General features: G+C 48.4%; 1 protein-coding gene across 1 annotated transcript; it reads left to right on the plus strand.

The window, feature by feature from the left end:
- The first annotated feature begins 607 nt into the window (after positions 1-607).
- LOC149339767 (alpha-tocopherol transfer protein-like) lies at positions 608-18,337 on the plus strand. The gene is made up of 5 exons (XM_089550566.1): positions 608-808; positions 14,510-14,749; positions 16,171-16,364; positions 16,849-16,959; positions 18,107-18,337. Exons 1-5 carry the CDS (start codon positions 652-654, stop codon positions 18,335-18,337), a joined length of 933 nt encoding a protein of 310 aa, XP_089406692.1. The 5' UTR covers positions 608-651.
- Positions 18,338-18,962: the final 625 nt, after the last annotated feature.

Consider the following 18,962-nt stretch of genomic DNA (forward strand, 5'->3'; position numbering starts at 1 on the left):
GTAATATTCACCAATACGGAGGCCGCGTCTAAGCAACTGCAGACAAATTTGAGGAGTTTACTTTCTCCTAATAGCAGCAGATGCATTCAAGCAAATGATGGACGCAAATTTTGTGGAATTACACCTTTTACTTTAATCCGAAACTTGTGTCGTGATATTGGCTTCGTAGTAGTTAAAAGATTTCTAGTTTCCAGTAGTTTTATAGGAGCGTACAATAATTAACGAAAGGATACTCGCTCACGAAGCGAATAACGCCCTCAGTGCCAGTTTTTTTGTTAGCATTATCTATGCGCTAGTGGTTACGGCGTGACCCTTCCTCACCTACAGTGCCACTACACGATAAGTAAGCGTGAGTAAACGTGGCTTCAACTAAGTAGAAAGCTCGCAGTGATGCTGCGATCCGCACTGCGGCTGGAGGTACGTTGTTTTTAAGGGCGTACCATACGTTACAAAGTTTTTCAGTTTTCCTTGCAGCCCTGTCTGTCACGCGAGATGGGCAGTGGCGTTCGACAGCTGAGTGCTTGGCCACCTGCTCGCTGTTTTTCGCCTCTCACAATCGCTACATTTGTGGCCAAGCGACAACGCGTTCCCAGAGCAGGTACGGCGATCGCCCCTGTACGGAGTGACTCTGAGAGCAACTCCATTCCCACGATGTCTGGAATTTACACCAAAAAATGCGTCGACGACGTGTTTGATACCTCGAAAGGCGCGCTTCCCTTGAAGCTCCAGGAGGTAGCAGAAGAGGAGCTTGGGGAGACACCCGCGAAGAGGCAGGAGGCCCTGGAGAAACTCAGGCTTCTATTGCGAGGTGAGATTATGGAAGAGCTTATATTTCCTCACTAAATGCAGACCTTCTTGAGGCTGTGGCAGGAATAGAGAGAAAACACAAAACAGTAGGTACTTAGACATGAGCCTAAGCCTTTAAAAATGCAAACAAAATGAAAGAAAAAGCATAGAAAAGGTTCAACAAATCTTCGCACGGCTAGCACTTCTAGCTTTTCTAGAAGCTAGAAGTGCAATCACTTCTAGCGAAGCGGCTGAAAATGTCTTCACACTAAAAACGCCTGTCGTAGCCAGCGTGTCCGCAGACACGAGGGCGGCTGCTTCATTGACAGACAGCCCTAGTCACCCCCCCCATCCCTAAGCCTCGACCGTTGCGGTCATTTCGGTGCTCAATTTTGTAAAAACCCCTCCTCCAGTCATTTCTCTCGCCAGTAAGGAACGGACGTCGAGTTTCTTTAAACAATATTTCATAAACGCTCACGCGCACGCATTACGGTCGCTGCGTTAACAGTCGTCCTTCACTGTTCGTGGATGAGCAGCATTCACCCTCATTACGCGGAAATTATGCTGACCGTGAACCGGTCGGCGCAGCTACACGGCAGCCTGAGGGGAGTCGAGCGTTTGCTCACGCTCGTCAGCGGCTGTAGGCGGGGTAGGTTCTACGGATGCACTCACGGACCCATAGGATGCGGACCCGTTAGCGCTTTGCGGAAGGCGGTGCTTGTGATGCTGCATTTTGGGCTGCCCAGGCGATCGAGGGACAGATGAGGCGATCATTAGTAAGCGGGCGCCACGCCCGAAGACGACAAAGGCAGGGCGAAGCGCGCGCGAAGGGTGTTGCGCGCCCTCTTATGGCTCACTGAAGTCCATCGCAGTTGAGCTCCCAAAAAATTTTTGCTTGAAAGCACGCCACTTCGAACCAGCATCCTCCTCAACTTTCTTCAAAGCCACCGTTAGATAAGTGGTCCGCAATGAATTGCAAATTTCATGGCATGGTAAAAAAAAATATTGAAACATAGCAGTGCTAGGATTCAAACCTCAAATATTTAGTCCATGATGGCGTCTTTCTGACTGCGTCAAAGCATACTGTCTCCACTGGCAAACTTCAAATTACGGCAACTGTAGCGCTAAACTTACGAGCCACGTGGCCCACAGGGAGAGAGAGGAAAGTAGTACCTTTGTTGGGGGAGGGGTGGGGCACGGTGGCGTCATAGCGACAAGTCTTTCGCGTTTGGGAGGTATGATTGCATTGTTTAAATCTAGTGTGAGTGGCATTTAACTCTGCTTGAAATCGGTTGTATATTTTCGGCCGACGCATCTCAGCTAGCTAGTCACACGAAAGAAATGAGGATAAAAAAAATTAAGAACGCAAGAAGCTGTGGAAACAGAAATACAAGATGTTTTGTTTTTATTCTTTGAGCAGAGGTGAGAATTGCATAAACAAAAACTTGGCACTTGCTGAGTGCCTTCGAATTGGCAATAAGCCCATGTGCAATGACAGTACTCACCGGGACACTACTCATAAATAGAAATTCTGGACAAGCCCATTTTTTAACGAGAAGTTGCTTAGGAACGCAATTTTTGCATACATTGAGAAGCTGCTTAGGAACGCAATTTTTGCATACATTGTAAGATTTCACTACAAAAGTCAATATCAGAAGGTCTCCCTTAGGCCAGTTTGCATTTTGTTCTGCTATTAATGGTTTTGATAGTGCGAAAAACGTTCCCTACTGGTTTTCTATGGCAGTCTTCACTACTCGATGGGAGCGATGCACAGACTTTAAAAGGTTTCACAATGTAGAAGAAGAATGGACCACTGCCTTTAATATTTCCACAACAATGCCTTACAATATTCCACAGTTGCCTCGCAATTAAAATTGATTTCCAAGAATCCTGGACCGGAATTCCGACAGTTACACCAGCTTTGCCGAATTCTTAGGCTTCCGACAGCTTCCATGGTGAAAACAGTTTTTTGCGCAAAGCATAGGCGCAAGAACTGGGGATTTTCTTTTGCCGCGGTGGCGCGGAAAGAGCGCGCCGTTACCGGGCTGCGTGTACAATCAGCCAAGCATTTGAAAAATATATTGCTCTAGTTCCAAGGTTATCACGCGCCGCAACTGCGTCACGCTCGCAATTATACAGCCGTCAACTCCTCCGAAGGCTATTTGCCAAAAACGTCGCAGTTTCACCGCAAGCAACTCGATAGGGCTAATGCGCATTGCAGCCCGGCCTCGCCGGACAGATATACGTGCACGCACAAGTGTTCGCTCGATGCACGTCTGAATTACAGGGCCAAGGTAACACGAAACAAAAATTAAAGAAATTGGAACACCTATGCGGCTTGCCTGCAAAGCTTTCTGAATGGGCAGGTTGTCCACAAACAAAAAATTCAGGGGGCACTTTGACTGTCTAAAGTGCGTAGAGGCGAAAGCGTTTTCCGCACCACTTTGACTGCTTCTGTGGCACTGGTGGCGTCACATGTAATTGAGTACTAATTACTAAGCGACGACAAATAGCTAATTAATGGTTAATTACTAATTTGTACCTGAATGCTAATTAACTAGTAATTAATGACGCTTAAGCTTCGCCTTTAGGAGTGGAACGCGACAGCGTGTTGTAGCGCTGCCAGGGAGTCCACGGAACGCCACCACCCGTTCGGCGCGATGCCTTGCCCTTTGAACGCTTTTTGAGGAAAGGAAAGGACGCAGTAATTCTCTGTCATCTCGGTGGACACCTGAACCGAACCGTTGAGGAAAGGAGGAAGTGGGAGTGAAAGAAGACAGAGGGCTCGTAATGAAGAAAATGAAAATTGTATTTGAGGAAAGGAAATTACGCAGCAACTGTCTCACATATCTCGGTGGACACCCGTCAGAATTCAGGGTGGCACTTTTTTGACGTAAAGTGTGGTCACTGATGTGTGGTTAAGATGTTAAGCTTCGCCTCTAAGAGTGGAACGCGACAGCGTCTTGCAACGCTTCCAGGAGTCCATAGAACGCCATCGCCCATTCGGTTCTATGCCTCGCTCGTCGGTAAATTGGTTTTTGAGGAAAGGGAATGTATCTGTCTCTCATATATCGGTGGACACCTAAACCTCGCCGGAAGGGAAGGGAGGAGGATGGGAGTGAGCGAAGACACCGTATTCACTAGACGCACCTTTGTTCTTTCCAAATCATCGAGCTGGCATGGCGGAGGGGATAGCATGCTCATCTCACACTCCGAAGACCGGGGTTCAATTCCCGAGCTCGACGAATTTCTTACGCGGTTTTATTTATTTATATGGTCTGACTAGAAAAGTTAATTAAGCTAATTGAGTAATTAAGCAATTAACTAAGCTCAGTCCCACTTGGAGGATCACTATACGATCCCTTCAATTGGTTGCCTGGTTACTAGCCAAAGTACAATTGGCCCCGTTTGAAATTCGCGCACTGTGACGTCACGACCATTTCGACCAACTGAAAAGCGTGACATTTCTGTCGACAACTGCTGCTTACAACGATGAGACATTAAAGGCTTTCGCCTTAAAAAATATTTTCTTCAGTAAACTAACCGGATCAGTTAGCATTCATTTACTTTCATTGCGTAGATCATGTGGGGCTCTACAGGCAACAATTTTTCTAATCTTTAGCCAGGCAAACTGATTATGTTTTTCTCCCGCCTCGTTACTCATTTGCCTGAAGAGACCCGTGCTCTGGGACGTTAGGTTTACCTAGGTATATATTTAGTACTTCTGTTCCTTTAGCTTTTTTTTTGCCCACGCCACTGGAGTCTAGTTACGCGAGACGTGAAGCTTACGCTACCCCAGCGATGGCCAAGTGTTTTGGGCATCCACCTCGTATGCGGAAGTTGGGGGCTTCAATCCCCAGTGCCGCTGGGTATCCGCCGGCGATACAATGTGCACAAGCTTTCCGCTGGCCCTGGGGCTCGGCCTACCTGAGATGAAATGACCCCACCTTGTGGGGACGTAAAACAGGGGCCTCCTTACTGTCATTAAATCTGACTGACCGAGAAAAAAAAATCGATGAGCAGTCTCAATATCCGTCTCAGAAAATAGAGGAAGCTCGAGGTGACTAGCCAAGATGTTAGGCTTTTCCAGCAGCTCCTTACTGACGCTATGAGAGTGCCCATGTACCTTAAAATTCTGGAGCATTCTTTGTTGCTCCGGTACATTCGCCTCTTGTTTTAATTTTTTAATTTTCTGTTTTTAGCTTGGACCACGAGTCTATGCATTCGCTTTCCGAGTCAATACATGTCTGCATCTTGTTGTTTCATTTTTGAAATTTCAGCGTCATATTCCTCGGAAATTTTCAGCATTATGGGCTAAATACCATTGACAGTGATGTGATGTCAACTAGAGTGTCTTTTAAATGAATGGTTGGCACTTCTGTTAGCATGTGACGAATCGCAGCACTTTAACTTGCAAGATTTACTTCTGTTTACTCGCATGCTTTCTCTACACTCTGCTTACTTTAAGCCACAGCGGTTTTGGTTGTTGAACATTTTCGTGTTTTTTCTTGCGGTTCTTTTACTTTTTGTGCGTGTTTTTTTTTTGCCCTGGGCATGCGTCAGCATTGCAGTTATATTCACATTCTGAGCAGGTTATAAGTAGATCATCGTCTTTAAGTTGCTCGTGAAATGTCAGACATGTCTCAGCCATATTCCTGATAGCACGCGCCTTCGAGGCAGAGAAAACACTGGGAGAGGTAGGCAGCAGCGCCTTCCTGAAAACTTAGCTAAAAACACCTCCGCGGAAATTCGCCAACATCTAAAGCCAGGAGATCATTTCAAACACCAAACAGACTTTACACGTTCTTTGCTGCTGAATGCTTCTTAACAACTGCGTCTAGCTTACCTGCTACGCTAAATCCGGAAAATTGAGTTTATAGTTCTATCATTCACTTTTTTGATAGAAAAGTCTTTCATCGTCGATGCTGTTTGGAATTTTAAATTTTCTCCGAAGCTTGCGTCGACCGCAACATCACCGCTTTCACGACGGATGTTTTAACACTGCAAACACTGCAAAGAACAGGTTTTTTTCTTATGGGTTGTTTACTTTTTTAGGCCTTTGAAACACGAAACACTGTCGTACGTGAGGTTGACAACATTGACCGAGAAGCTGCAGTTTATGCTGTTTTTTTAACAAACGTGACTCTACCTAGACTGTCCAGACCAAGGGGCCTCCGTAATGCCGTCATGGTGGACTGCTTGAGTCTCCCTCTCGAGGTCACGAAAAACCGCTTATAGCCATACAGCCATACATACTGTTCTGAGTACCCTAGGGATTAGGATGAGTATTACATGGTGCAGGAAGTGGGGAGGGAGGTGTTGATCAGATGAAACAAATTCACAGAAAAACAAAAGGAATGGTTGCGCAATGCACTAGGATTCATATCATAAAAGCAGCCATAAAAAAACAACATGAAAGAAGACAAAATACGTTAGCAACTTGTCGCAATACTATACATGTTGCAGATAATGCTACTGTAGAACAAAGCGCAATATACTATTGACACATGCATTCGAAGAAGAGAGAGAAGTAGCGCATGCGCTAGAAGAGGAAGAAGTTAGTTGGCTCTCTCGCGCGCGCTCGAACCACTAGGGGACCGCCGCAGGTTTTTTCGTCTCTGCGCGGGTGTTCTTTTTGGCGTTGCACGCTACAGTTTGGTGGAGGTGCGGGGTGCGCTTCCCTACCTGCAAACTCCGTACAGCGTCACTACGGACCTCACACCGGTTCACCAGCGACCCAGCCGCCGTCTCCGCGGAGAGTCGCCTGAATTTGGGCCCCTTCCCCCGCCAACAAGGACGACGCAGCCTCGACCGCAGAGTCCAACTGACATGGCCACTGACACCAGGACCCAGCCGCCGATCCAGCCTCTACCGTCGAGTCCAACTGCCATGGCCGCTGACACCAGGCCCCTGGCGCCGATCCTTTGCCACCCACCGCGAACACCGCTATCTTTTCACGGTGGTGACGTGTTCGAAGACGCTGAGGACTGGCTGGAGACGTTCGAGCGGGTCGCACGCTACAACGGCTGGTGCGACGAGCGCAAGCTGAATAACGTCTACTTTGCCCTGGAAGAGTCTGCTCGGACGTGGTTTGAAAACCACGAGGCTACACTTCCCACCTGGGAGACGTTTTGCCGGAGTCTCCTGGCTACGTTCCCCAACGCTGACCGCCGGGAGAAGGCCGAAGCTGCGCTGCACTCCCGAAATCAGCGCACGAACGAAAGCGTGCGCATGTACACCGAAGACATGACCCGTCTTTTCAAGCGCGCCGACCCCAACATGACAGAGGAGAAGAAGCTGCGCCATCTCATGCGTGGGGTTAAGCAGGAGCTGTTCGCGGGCCTCGTGCGCAGCCCACCCCGCACGGTGGCGGAATTTCTAACCGAGGCGACCACGATGGAGACGACGCTGCAACAACGGGCCCGCCAGTACAACCGGGACATCAGCTGCATGGTGCCCGAAGGCTTTTCGTCGTGTCTCGGCGGCAGTGCAGACACCTTGCGTGAACTAATTCGCTCCGTTGTCCGGGAGGAACTGCAACGGATCCATCTGCCTCAGGTTGCACCTGCGCCGCTGGCAGCGCTGTCCGAAGTTGTCAGGGACGAGGTGCGACAGGCTGCGCAGGCACCTCCTGTCCCCGAAGCGCCATCCCGGTTCGATGACCGACCCACGTACGCATCTGTTGTACGTCGCACGACAGGCTACGGTCCCATTACCCCAACGCCTGGCGTGAGCAACATCGGCACATGTCACGCAAGCGTGCCTGGCTACGGTGTGACCCCGTCGACCTCCGTGAGTAACATCGCCACGTATTCTGCAACCGCATCTGCTACAGCTGGGCCATTCGGATTTGTGGCGTACACCGGACCGCAGGCCTCTCTGCTACCACTGTGGGGAGCCTGGTCACCTCTACCGCGCCTGTCCGTACCGCCAAGTGGGCCTTCGCGGTTTCCATCCCGACGCACCCTGGCCTCAGAACGGCGAACGACCGCATGAGATTGCACAGCATCTCTGGGCACGCCATAACCCTGCCTACCCTGGAAGGCGCGAGTCCCGTTCCCCTTCGCCTCTCCGTTATCGCTCTTCCAGCCCTGGCCGCCAGAGTAGCTCTGCTGGCCGTCGCTCGCCGAGTCCGCGTCGGGAAAACTAACACCAGCGACCTCTGGAGGCAAGGCCGCTGACGTCGGGACGTGTCAAGATCCTCCATCGCGGAACCCTCGAGCCGACGATACCCGGACAGAGAGAGGCAGCGACAGTATCAGATACGCTGCATCCGATTTGCGTGTGACAATTGATGGCACTGACATTACCGCGCTGCTCGATACCGGTGCTGATTACTCTGTTATGAGCCGTGCCTTCGCTGGAGAACTTAAGAAGGTTCTGACACCGTGGACGGGGACCCCCATTCGCACCGCTGGTGGCCACCTAATTTCCCCTGTGGGCAAGTGCACGGCTAGAGTTGGGATTAGTGGTTTTACGTACGTTGGTGAATTTGTCGTACTCCCCGAGTGTTCCAGAGACTTGATTCTGGGGATCGACTTCCTGCAGTCGAACGGCGCTGTGATTGACTTTCAGGAGGCACGTGTCACGTTCTCGACCAAACAGGCCGTGGCGCGCTTTGACTCCCGCGATCCCTGCAGCAACGCTCTGCGCATTGTCGAGAACGACGTCACGGTGCCGCCGCGGTGCAGTGTTCTGGTGCTCGTGCGGAACGACCTCTTTCATGACTACGAGGGCCTAGCGGACAGCCATAGTCCACTGCTGCTTAAGCGGGGACTTGCCGTTGCAAGAGGTCTCGTCCAACTACGTGACGGCCGCACCCACGTCCTCCTGACTAACTTTGCCAACGAATATCAGCACCTGGCCAAAGGCATGGCTATTGCCTTCCTCCACGACGTTGCTGAGGTTCCAGGTTTGTGCACCGTGGGAATACCCTCTCCGGAGTATGTTGGCCTTGGTGCAGTACTGATCCAGTGGCAAGACGGTGCAGAACGGGTCATCAGTTATGCTAGTCGGACACTTACGCGCTCCGAGACCAATTATTCTACGACGGAGAAAGAATGTCTTGCAGTGATATGGGCCATCTGCAAGTTCCGACCGTACCTCTACGGACAACCCTTCCGTGTGGTAAGCGACCACCACTCCTTATGCTGGCTGGCGAGCCTCAAAGACCCCTCAGGACGCTTGGCTAGATGGAGCTTACGCTTGCAAGAATACGACTTAACAGTAGTTTACAAGTCTGGCCGCAAGCATCAGGATGCGGATTGTCTGTCGCGCGCGCCTATCCCAATCAATACCGAAGAAACCACCGATGATTTTCCTTTCCTGGGCTCTGTTAGTACCACCCAAATGGCGCAGCTTCAGAGGGCGGACACGGAGTTGGCGCCGCTCATCGATTACCTCGAAGGCAGTGAAGCTCCCATTCCGCGTGTTTTTCTTCGAGGGCTTCACACCTTCACTTTACGGTCTGGTGTTCTCTACAAGCGCAACTTTGCCAACAGCGAAGAAGTGTTCCTACTTGTCGTACCATCACAGCTGCGGTCTGAGATCTTGAGTGCCTGTCATGATGCACCATCCGCCGGCCACCTTGGAGTCAGCCGTACACTCGCGCGGATTAGACAAAAGTATTATTGGCCCAGGTTACTCCCATCGGTGCGGGCCTACGTCAAAACATGCCGTGAATGCCAACGTCGGAAGACTCCTCCATTGAAACCGGCCGGATTTCTTCACCCCGTCGATCCACCGAAGACCCCTTTCCATCAAGTGGGCATGGACCTCCTTGGCCCATTTCCGAAGTCTTCGTCTGGAAAGCGTTGGATAGTCGTTGCGACTGACTACCTCACACGGTACGCTGAGACCACGTCTCTTGCCAAAGGCACTGCTGCTGAAGTGGCGCAGTTCTTCGTCCACAACATTATCTTGCGTCATGGAGCACCCGCCGTTCTTGTTACTGACCGGGGAACTGCTTTCACGGCCCGCTTAACCCAGTCCGTGATGACTCTGACGCACACGAGCCACCGACGTGCTACGGCGTATCACCCGCAGACAAACGGGTTGGTAGAGCGACTCAACCGCACACTAGCCGACATGCTATCAATGTACGTTGACGTCGAGCATCGAACTTGGGACGCCATTCTGCCGTACGTAACGTTTGCGTACAACACCGCCCTGCAGGAAACAACCCGACTGACCCCCTTTCAGCTTGTCTTCGGTCGCCAGGTGACCACTCCGTTGGATGCTATGTTGCCCGTCGACCCTTACTGCGACTCTGACGCTGACATCGACGTAGATACCTTCGTTCAGCGTGCTGAGGAAGCGCGTCAACTGGCCCGCCTGCGCATCCACCGTCAACAGGAGGCTGCCGCCACTAAGTACAACTGTGGACGCCGTTTCGTCAGTTATGCTCCCGGCGATCTTGTGTGGATTTGGATACCTGTTCGTCGCCGCGGGCTCTCTGAAAAGCTGCTGCGCCGATACTTCGGCCCTTACGAAGTAGTGCGCCGCATCAGTGATGTGACTTATGCAGTAGCTCCCGCCCCGACAGCTTGTTCATCGCGCCGGTCGCACCGAACTGAAGTCGTACACGTTGTTCGCATGAAGCCTTACCACGACCGGCTACCTGACTGAACTGCGGTCCACTGCAGCTGTGTTCTACCCTTTCGCTGACTTTTCACTCCCAGCCGCATCGTGTCGATGCTGCAGAAGAGGGGGGCAGTGACACATGCATTCGAAGAAGAGACAGAAGTAGCGCATGCGCTAGAAGAGGAAGAAGTTAGTTGGCTCTCTCGCGCGCGCTCGAACCACTAGGGGACCGCCGCAGGTTTTTTCGTCTCTGCGCGGGTGTTCTTTTTGGCGTTGCACGCTACAGTATCTAATTGCAAGCAGAAAAAACCCAAATGGTCAAAGGCGCCAAGTTCAAGCAAACTCCTATGGTGTCCCTGATTCGAGAAATGTAACGATGAGCGGTAACATAATGATTCCGTTATGGTAATGCTAGGAGGTAAGGCATTCTATTCTCTGATAGACAAAACTAATGGGAATTTTGAAATTAGTTCGTGCGGGCTAAAGTTCCTTGGATTCCACGCACATGATCAGTACGAAATTATATGCGATGTGCCCCTCTGACATGTCTGGACGCAAAAAAATGAGGTGCTGTATTAAAGGGAGTGAAAAAGTGAAAAGCGTGAAATTTCCGTCGTATATGAAGGTTCAGGACGTTTAGGAATTGTTTCAGAGCCGAAGAGCCCTAGTATCAGTATATAATAAAATGTGGTGTAGTATTTTGTAGCGATACTCTGGACTTATGTGAAGCAACGTTTGTCACGATGTCATTATTATATATTAAAACCAGAATTTAGCCCAAGGAGCCTAGGTGCTCCTCATTAATCAAGTTTAATGTTGGATGCAGAGTTATTCACGGAGGCAAATTGTTACTTGCTAGTTCAAAATGATTCTATCCAATTTGCATTATTATGATGACATTGAACGTTATATATACCGTTTTTATCAGGTGTTTGTGGCGTACACACTAAATGTTTTTGAAGAGTGGATAAAAATTTAATCAGCATACCAGGAGTTGTGAATGGTGAGATAAAAACCAATCATAATTGAAATAACTGAGTTTGGCATCAGTTACAATATTTAAGACCGGGTTGATTTACAAGCAGGAGCTCATACACGTTGAGGTGTTCCGTAACATGAGTAAATATTGTAAGTTCCAGTAATCTAAAGCATACTAACGTGAGATAAATCAGTAGATAAATGTTAGGATTAGTACTATTCCCAGATATAAATATTTGTATAACTTGCGCCGTTCTGTAATCGCCTGGAAGCCAGCTAGCTATTGGTAAGCAAGGATGCGATAGGAGAAAAGCCGACACGGGAGAGGTCCGCTTGAGAAGTTAGCAGTTGTGCCGTCCCGACCGGTACTACAGTCAACGGCACGCAACTCCATTTCTTGTTATAGTGATAGAGCAAGAATGATACAAAGAGGCCGGTGTGTTTTCTGTAAATGCTTTACTAAAATCATTGTTGAAAAGTTCTTTAATGCATCTCGAGGAGCCGAAATTCCATTTTAATTCCTTAGAATTTTAAAATCGTTGATTTTCGTTGGGTTTAATTCGTGACAGAATATTTTCCGGATTAGATTTCCACAGATTTGCGAGCGTATAATTTAAGAAATAATCTTTTGCTTCTTATATAATTGTTTAAAGGAAGATTTGATAGTTATTTACACTCTACACCGTCACGGGGCACGTTTGACTGCGCAGGCTTGATAAGTTCCTTCAAAATCAAGTAGCAAAGGGGCTCACCCATTTGATGATTTCAACCGATACACAACCAGCCTCACGAATGGCCAGAAAACCAAAGTCGCACTAAAATAGCATGGTAGTGTGCTTGAGACGTATGCATGCTGAAGTTTCTTTGCCTGCTGGTGCAGAGGGGAAGTGCACGGAGAAAAGCTCCCCATGCACTCATAAAGAGCCGGCTATAAATGATATGATAATTTATTCGTGGAACTGCACATGCAAGGGGCACCTGCTTTGAATGGCGGGGCACTGCGTTTCTCGCATTCCGCACTAGGGTGCAGCGTGGCAGAGACACTCACCCGCTTCTCGCCCCCGTCGTCGCTCTTGTAGCTGACACGGCGCTGCTGACCCTATTTCGAAGCGTCTGCAGCGGTCAGACGTCGGAGTCCTGTCTCCTTCGCTATTATACGCAGTGCTGAACCACGGCCCTTCACGTGTAGCACGTTTAAAGAGAAGATATACTGAGAGCGTGATCTCGCATTTCTGAATTTATAGAAGGCACAAGGAGAGCCCCGCGCTGACGCGCTCTAAGCAAGTCTCCGGACCAGTCGTTGCTCACTTCGCCACACGATTGGCGACACATATGAGTAATCACATGGCAGTGGTTGAATTACTTTTATGAATATTTTCTTAACAAATGCATTAATTTCCTGCTGCAGTTATTCGGTTATGAACTGCACTAATTTGTGCCAGCAATTTCGCAGAAAAAGCAGTTCATTGCCCTCAAAACTACTTTTGCTGGAAATGCACCATTGCTTCTTCTTGTGTAAGCAGTTATGAATTCTCATTTTCTTCACAAGGCTGCTTGAAAGAGGGGAAAAAGCGCGCTAAGACTGGGCTGCCAAACCAGCCAAGCTCAGACGACGGGCCTGCTTGTGGCATGCTGCAAACATCACCAGACAACACGGCGCCGCGCCCAGGCAGCAGCGTGTTAGGACGACGCTAGGAAAGAAACTAGACGTAACGCGCGCACTCGGAGGCATGGCGCGCATGGTGAGGCGAAGCGCAGCGCATTCCGGAGATCTGCGGGTATCTTTAGGATTCACTGCACCGGCGCGACCATCGAGAGATGACAGGCTAATGGGCTTGGGCCTTGGGCCGAGTAGTCGGTAAACGGCGCACTTTTGAAGTACACGAGAATAGGAGAGTGCACGCGCTGATATGCTCCCGCTGTTGCGCCCACGCAGGCTACAATAGCTCTCGAGTTGCGTCGTCGCCGAGGCGCAGGAGGGACACCGGAAGTGCGCTTGGAGAAGTCGTTAGGGCCGACGGCTGCCGGAATAGACTTCTCGTACGTTCCAAGAAATTACTAAGAAACTTCAGAAGCTTCAAGGGGTGTGGACAGCGCCAAACCATGATGTATTCGGCACCTGGTTCTGACGGGAGCTCAGTGGAAGTGATGAGTGTTTGACAGCGGCTCTGTTGCTTTTAGTTCTGCATTGATCCGAGTTACTCTTAAGCAAAGAAGGTCAACAGATTGCGGTAACCAAGCCTTTTCGGGAAAACAGTGAAATGTGTGGGACGTAGTGTGCAAAGATAACTTGGTGCTCAGGTACTATTTGCTTTGATAGAGAATTTCTGTAAGACGGTAGTAGTAGTGACCAGCTGTGACCAGAGTTCATTTTTACGAGCGCAAAAATACGAAAGCGATTTAAAACTAACTGCATTTGTTTTGAAAAGTAATTTAAATGTAATGTCGTTATATTTAGTATAGGTAATTTATAGTGTAGCTCAATTACATTTTAGCGCTTTGTGAGGAAGTAATTCGTAATTCAATTTAGTCACTTTTGAAAGGTAATTTCGCCAGGTATGAAAATGGCTGTTGGCAATGTCGGGGGCCTTTATTTCTGGCCCACATAATCATGCGACGTCCAAATTTAGCTGTCACATTGAGCGTAGAGTAAGCCGAAAAGCGACACGCAGAAAGGAGCGAATAGTGATACCATAGGTGCCGCGTTGCACTGCGTCTTCAATGCCGTTTCCCGTCCGTAGGTCATAACAAACTAACTCTTTTAACAAGTTCTGCTGTTGAACACTGAAGCCCATTAGCTAATCAAAATCGACAACATAAGGAAGAGAGCCTTAAGGTAACATGCCATCCCGAGTTTCCGCCCAAAGCGGCTGTCATATTTTCATTCAGAGTATATGCGGCGATAAGATCGCATTGAACTCGGGCCAACGGCACTGAAGCGTGCTCTTTGAAGTCTAGCCACCAGCCTCAAGTTCAGGCTTGAAAGAGCACCACGAAATCAGGCGCAGTGCGGAAAATACACGCGAGGCATCTTTACCTTGGGTTTCTCTTCTCTGCTTTCTCGGAGCGCCGCGGGCGTATCAACTTTAACCATTCTTAAACAGTCCAGTCTTCTATCGTCTGCTCTGACTCTGGTTACTGCCTTTCTCCCCTGCAACCACAGCGGAACATGACCTCAACGCCAACGAGGACGACGATTTTTTGCTTCGCTTTCTGCGGGTCCGAAAGTACAACGTGGATCTGGCGGTGCAGAATATCCGCAAGTACTACAGGAACCGAGCGGACACGCCGTCTATCTACCGCGAGTTCCTGCCGAGCCGAGTGCCGCCTGCCGCTCGCAAGCTCGTCATGGTTCTACCCGCGAAAGATGTCCACGGCCGTCCCATCTTTCTTTTGAAGGCGGGCAAGTAGCACAAGCAGTGCGCACCGATTTCAGGTGTAGAGCCTTCGAAAAATGCACCCTTTCAGTCGCTGCTTATCGCTCAGTGAACGCTGAGAGTGAATAACAAGACTGCCGTGATTATAAAAACTCAAGAACGCAAACTACTGCTCCGTCAAAACAAACATTGGTTGCGAATGGAGAAGTTGGTAAAGGTAAATTCTTGGAGCAGTCTGAAATAGTCACGAGAGACAGCGATAGGACACGGGAACTCTACAGAAATCAGTCCTAAACAGCAAGAAAGCACCTGGCAGTGAACAAGCTAATACCTGTCCGTCATCTTTTTTTTTACGCTGTGTTAATAAGACATAGATCAAATTCACTCACCTTTCTCCTTTCCAATACAATACGTACAAAAACATGTTCTCTCCTAGTTGTTGAAAAGCGAGCAGAAAGAGTCCAGCGCAAAAACAGGGAATATAAAGAAAGAGAAAAGGAAAGCCTGCCATAATACATGTTAAAACTGCATAGCTCAGAACCCACTTTCTAGCTACTACTGTACGCAGACAAGCCACAAAAACGAAAGAGTTGAAGCCCGAAGAAAAAGTTTGAAAAGAGCGGCGCCATTATTACATTTTAAAGATAGTAACAAAGATACAGAGCTTGGAACGTATTTTTAAGAAATGCTTAATATGCAGATTCCTATTTTTTATCGCTTGCAAGGTGAACAACTGCGCTTTTACCGCAGACACTCACGGCCGTAAATTTTTTGACGAGAGCAATATTTTCGATTGCAATACGGCGTCTCTCTTCGTTATCCTATTCGTTTCATCTTTTGCAATGCTTTTCAGCATATTCAGGCATATAGTACTATACTGCACAAGAACGTAGCGGGGAATACCCCTCGAGAGAGGCCACACCAACAACATGGCCAACTTGTTGTTATGATGTCGCTGTTAATCCCCTAGCGTGAAACTGCACGTGAATGGTAACTGCCTTCCTGAAATGGCATTGAGCGCGACGTCATCACAATCGGTCGAAGCCGAACCCTTATAAAAATGGTCTATAGACAGTCTGTAGACTTCTTATTGACTCGATTGACTTCCTATAGATATTGCTTTTTGTCAATTCATAGTCTATAGACTGTCTATAGACAAAAGTCAACTAAAAGTGTATGGCCATAAATCTATAGATTGGCTATAGACTGTCTATGGCATTTGTATTGCCTGTAGACTGTTCTCTAGGATTTTTCTATAGACAGTCTATGGATTTAACAGACAGAAGTCTGTAGACACTCTATAGACTGTCTAAAACTTTTTTGTAAGGGAAGGGACTCCTTTGAGGGGCAACTGTCGCTGCGTTCCTGACTTGTGCCGGACTATATTATATTTAAAAAGCCACAAAGTACTACCGTTCTTTTCCACCAACATCTGCACTTTCATCAGGTTCATGGATGCCGGAAGAAGTGCCGTACCTCGAATTACATCGCGCCATTCTCATCTGTTTGGAGCACATGGCGCGTGACCCTACCACACAGACCCTAGGGATGGTGATCATTATTGACTACGGTGGATTCACTGCAGACAAGATTTTTTTCACCAGCCTTGGCCTGATAAAGAGCGGCATGCAGTATTTCCAGGTTGGTAAGAGAAGCGCACTCAGTAGCCCACATGAGTATCCAAAACAGTGACGAGAAATATAATTACACAAAGGGTTAATCTTTTCGAGACCCCGAAGAGGGGGAGAGGAAGGGGGGGGGGGCGGTATCCGACTGTGGAGAGGTGCAGCAGCTATGTGCACCTCTCCACTGTTGCACAGATGGTTAAGCTGCAAGACATTTTAGCCTGCGGTTAGCTTGGTCAGATTTAAGCCGAAGGCTATTAATAAGAGAGCGTGGCTAAAGAATTGCGCCGAAAAACAAGAATCCAGATTCAGCGAAAATTTACTACCACAATAAGCGCGACTGTGACGTACCAGAGCAGTTATATTTTTTGTCTGTTCTGGTCATACGGAGCCCAGGGAAAGTGATAACCTGTGAGCAGACTGTCGACGAACAGAATGAGTGCTGTTCTACAGCGCAAGCATGGGCATAAAGTGACGCCGCGTTCTTCTGTTTCTTCCAGGACTGCATGCCTATGCGGATGAAGGCTGCGCACGCCGTGAGACAATCTTACGCATACGACATGCTTTTTGCGCTGGTGAAGCCTTTCGTCAAACCCAAGCTAGTCGAAAGGGTAAGCGAATCGGAATGTCGAATAAAATTGTCCATATCGTGAGACGCGTACACGTGTGGAGAATTTAGAAGCATTCTAATGAAGCATTATCAAGCTTCTGTCGTCAATCCTAAGCTTGACTTTACACGAGCGTTTCCACGTTTGGTACTGAATTCTCCGCACACATATGTGATGTGTACAAAGCGCGAGCTCATGGAACGTTCTATTCCGTTGTGCCGTCGTAGCAAGAAGCGTACCGCGCATTGCTTGGCGGGATCGGCGTTTTGTTCTTTTTGCGGGCCGCTTGAGGAATCAAATGTAAGCTGCTTGGGCTTGCAAGCGCGGCCATGGTAGCGCGAGGCATCTGCGTCGCCCAAGCGTTGTAGCGTTGTAGAAAAAAATCCACCCTCTACATAGAGCTAAAACCAATGTTTCCTGCCAAGTTCAGATTCTCGAAGTTGCGCTTCTCGTTACAACACGCTTTAAAAAAAACAACAACAATTAAATACTAGTAATAGATTGCTGAAAACAAAGATATTTTGGTCAGCTTGAACGTTAGTACTTTAAAAAGGAACTCAATCAAATACTAATCAAATCTCCGGGTGGGTGGGTGGGTGGGTGGGTGGGTCGATGGATGGTTGGATGAATGATGAATGCATGGACTAACGTTCGTCATGTCCCCTCCCTCTTAACCCCCCACTCTCCCTCATCTTACAGCCCGACACTCAAAAGCCATGATTGGCTACTGCATCTGACTGCCTAAAAACCTCTGGGCAAAAACCATTAACTGAAGCCATTGTGCAAACGCGAATCTAGAGACATAAACGCAACAGACATCCTCCTGCCGTCAGAACTAAAGGCTTTGATCGACAGGCATCAGAAATTGGCATCACTGCACCGCTGCCGAAATTCCCATTTGCACAATGTCAAAGTTCCAGCTGATTTTTGTTTAATATGTTCTCCACGTTGTACTTGATACTGCGGTCCTCTTTTTCAGGAGTGCCATGAAATTTCTTCTAAATTTAGCCTAACTCTACCCGTGCTTGAACGTGGCACATTCATCAGACTGTCTTTGGTAGTAATGAAAGAACAAAAGAACGGTTATTTTTGTTGTGACATGAGCTATTCCTCAAATATGCTCTCGCTTCCCGTACTTTCCCCCGCATAGAAACACCTGCACGGAGAGAACTTCAAAAACCTTCACGAAGAAATCTCTCCCAAGGCGCTGCCCGAAGAATACGGGGGCCAGGAACCAGCGCTTGATCATAAGGCCTGTTGGAGGCTAGTCGACGCAGACGAGGAGACATTCGCGGCTGAAAACAGATTCGGTTACGCCATGAACGGTCAAGACGACCTGCCGGCAGACATTGAGGAAGAGCGTGAGGAGACCTTGCTGTGAAAATGGGTGCAGAAGAAGGAAGGCACAGGAGAAGCAAGCCGTGCCTGCAAATAAATGCCAGCGAGCAAAAGGCTGCAAAGCAAGCATCCTGGCGTTAAAATCTTATTTTTCTTTCGTGTCCTTCTGCATAGCGAGCGATCCAGGAGTGCGGTCTGAAGTTTTTCAAGCGGCGCACTTCGCTTGCGAGTAATTTCGTTCGCTTCGTTGCACGCTTCGTTCCTATGCATTCTACTCTAATAAAACGCTGGAAAATAATTCTTTCCATTTTGTATTCTTCGAGGGCTTCCCATGTGGCATATTAGGCAATATGCCACGTCCAGCCAATGCCATTGGGTTGTTACCATTAAGTTGCTTTGTGCCATAAACTAATGCATGTTTTCGTAAAAAAATTGCCGACGATTACGTTACTTCCTAATGCGAAATTTGAGCGCAGCTCACCAGCTGTTCTAGCTTTTCGATAGACTGAGGCAAGGAATTCGAGCAAGACATGTATGTACAATTACAGACAACTTGTTATTTTTCACACATAATCCTTCTTCAAGAAACACTGCACTAACAGTTCTTGATTGTCATGAAGGAAGCTTTGTGGACGGAGAAATAGACGGATATATGCTCGACTTGCTAC

The sequence above is a fragment of the Amblyomma mixtum genome, chromosome 6, assembly GCF_055824585.1.
Source record: "Amblyomma mixtum isolate Tamu chromosome 6, ASM5582458v1, whole genome shotgun sequence".
Classification (NCBI taxonomy): Eukaryota; Metazoa; Arthropoda; class Arachnida; order Ixodida; family Ixodidae; genus Amblyomma; species Amblyomma mixtum.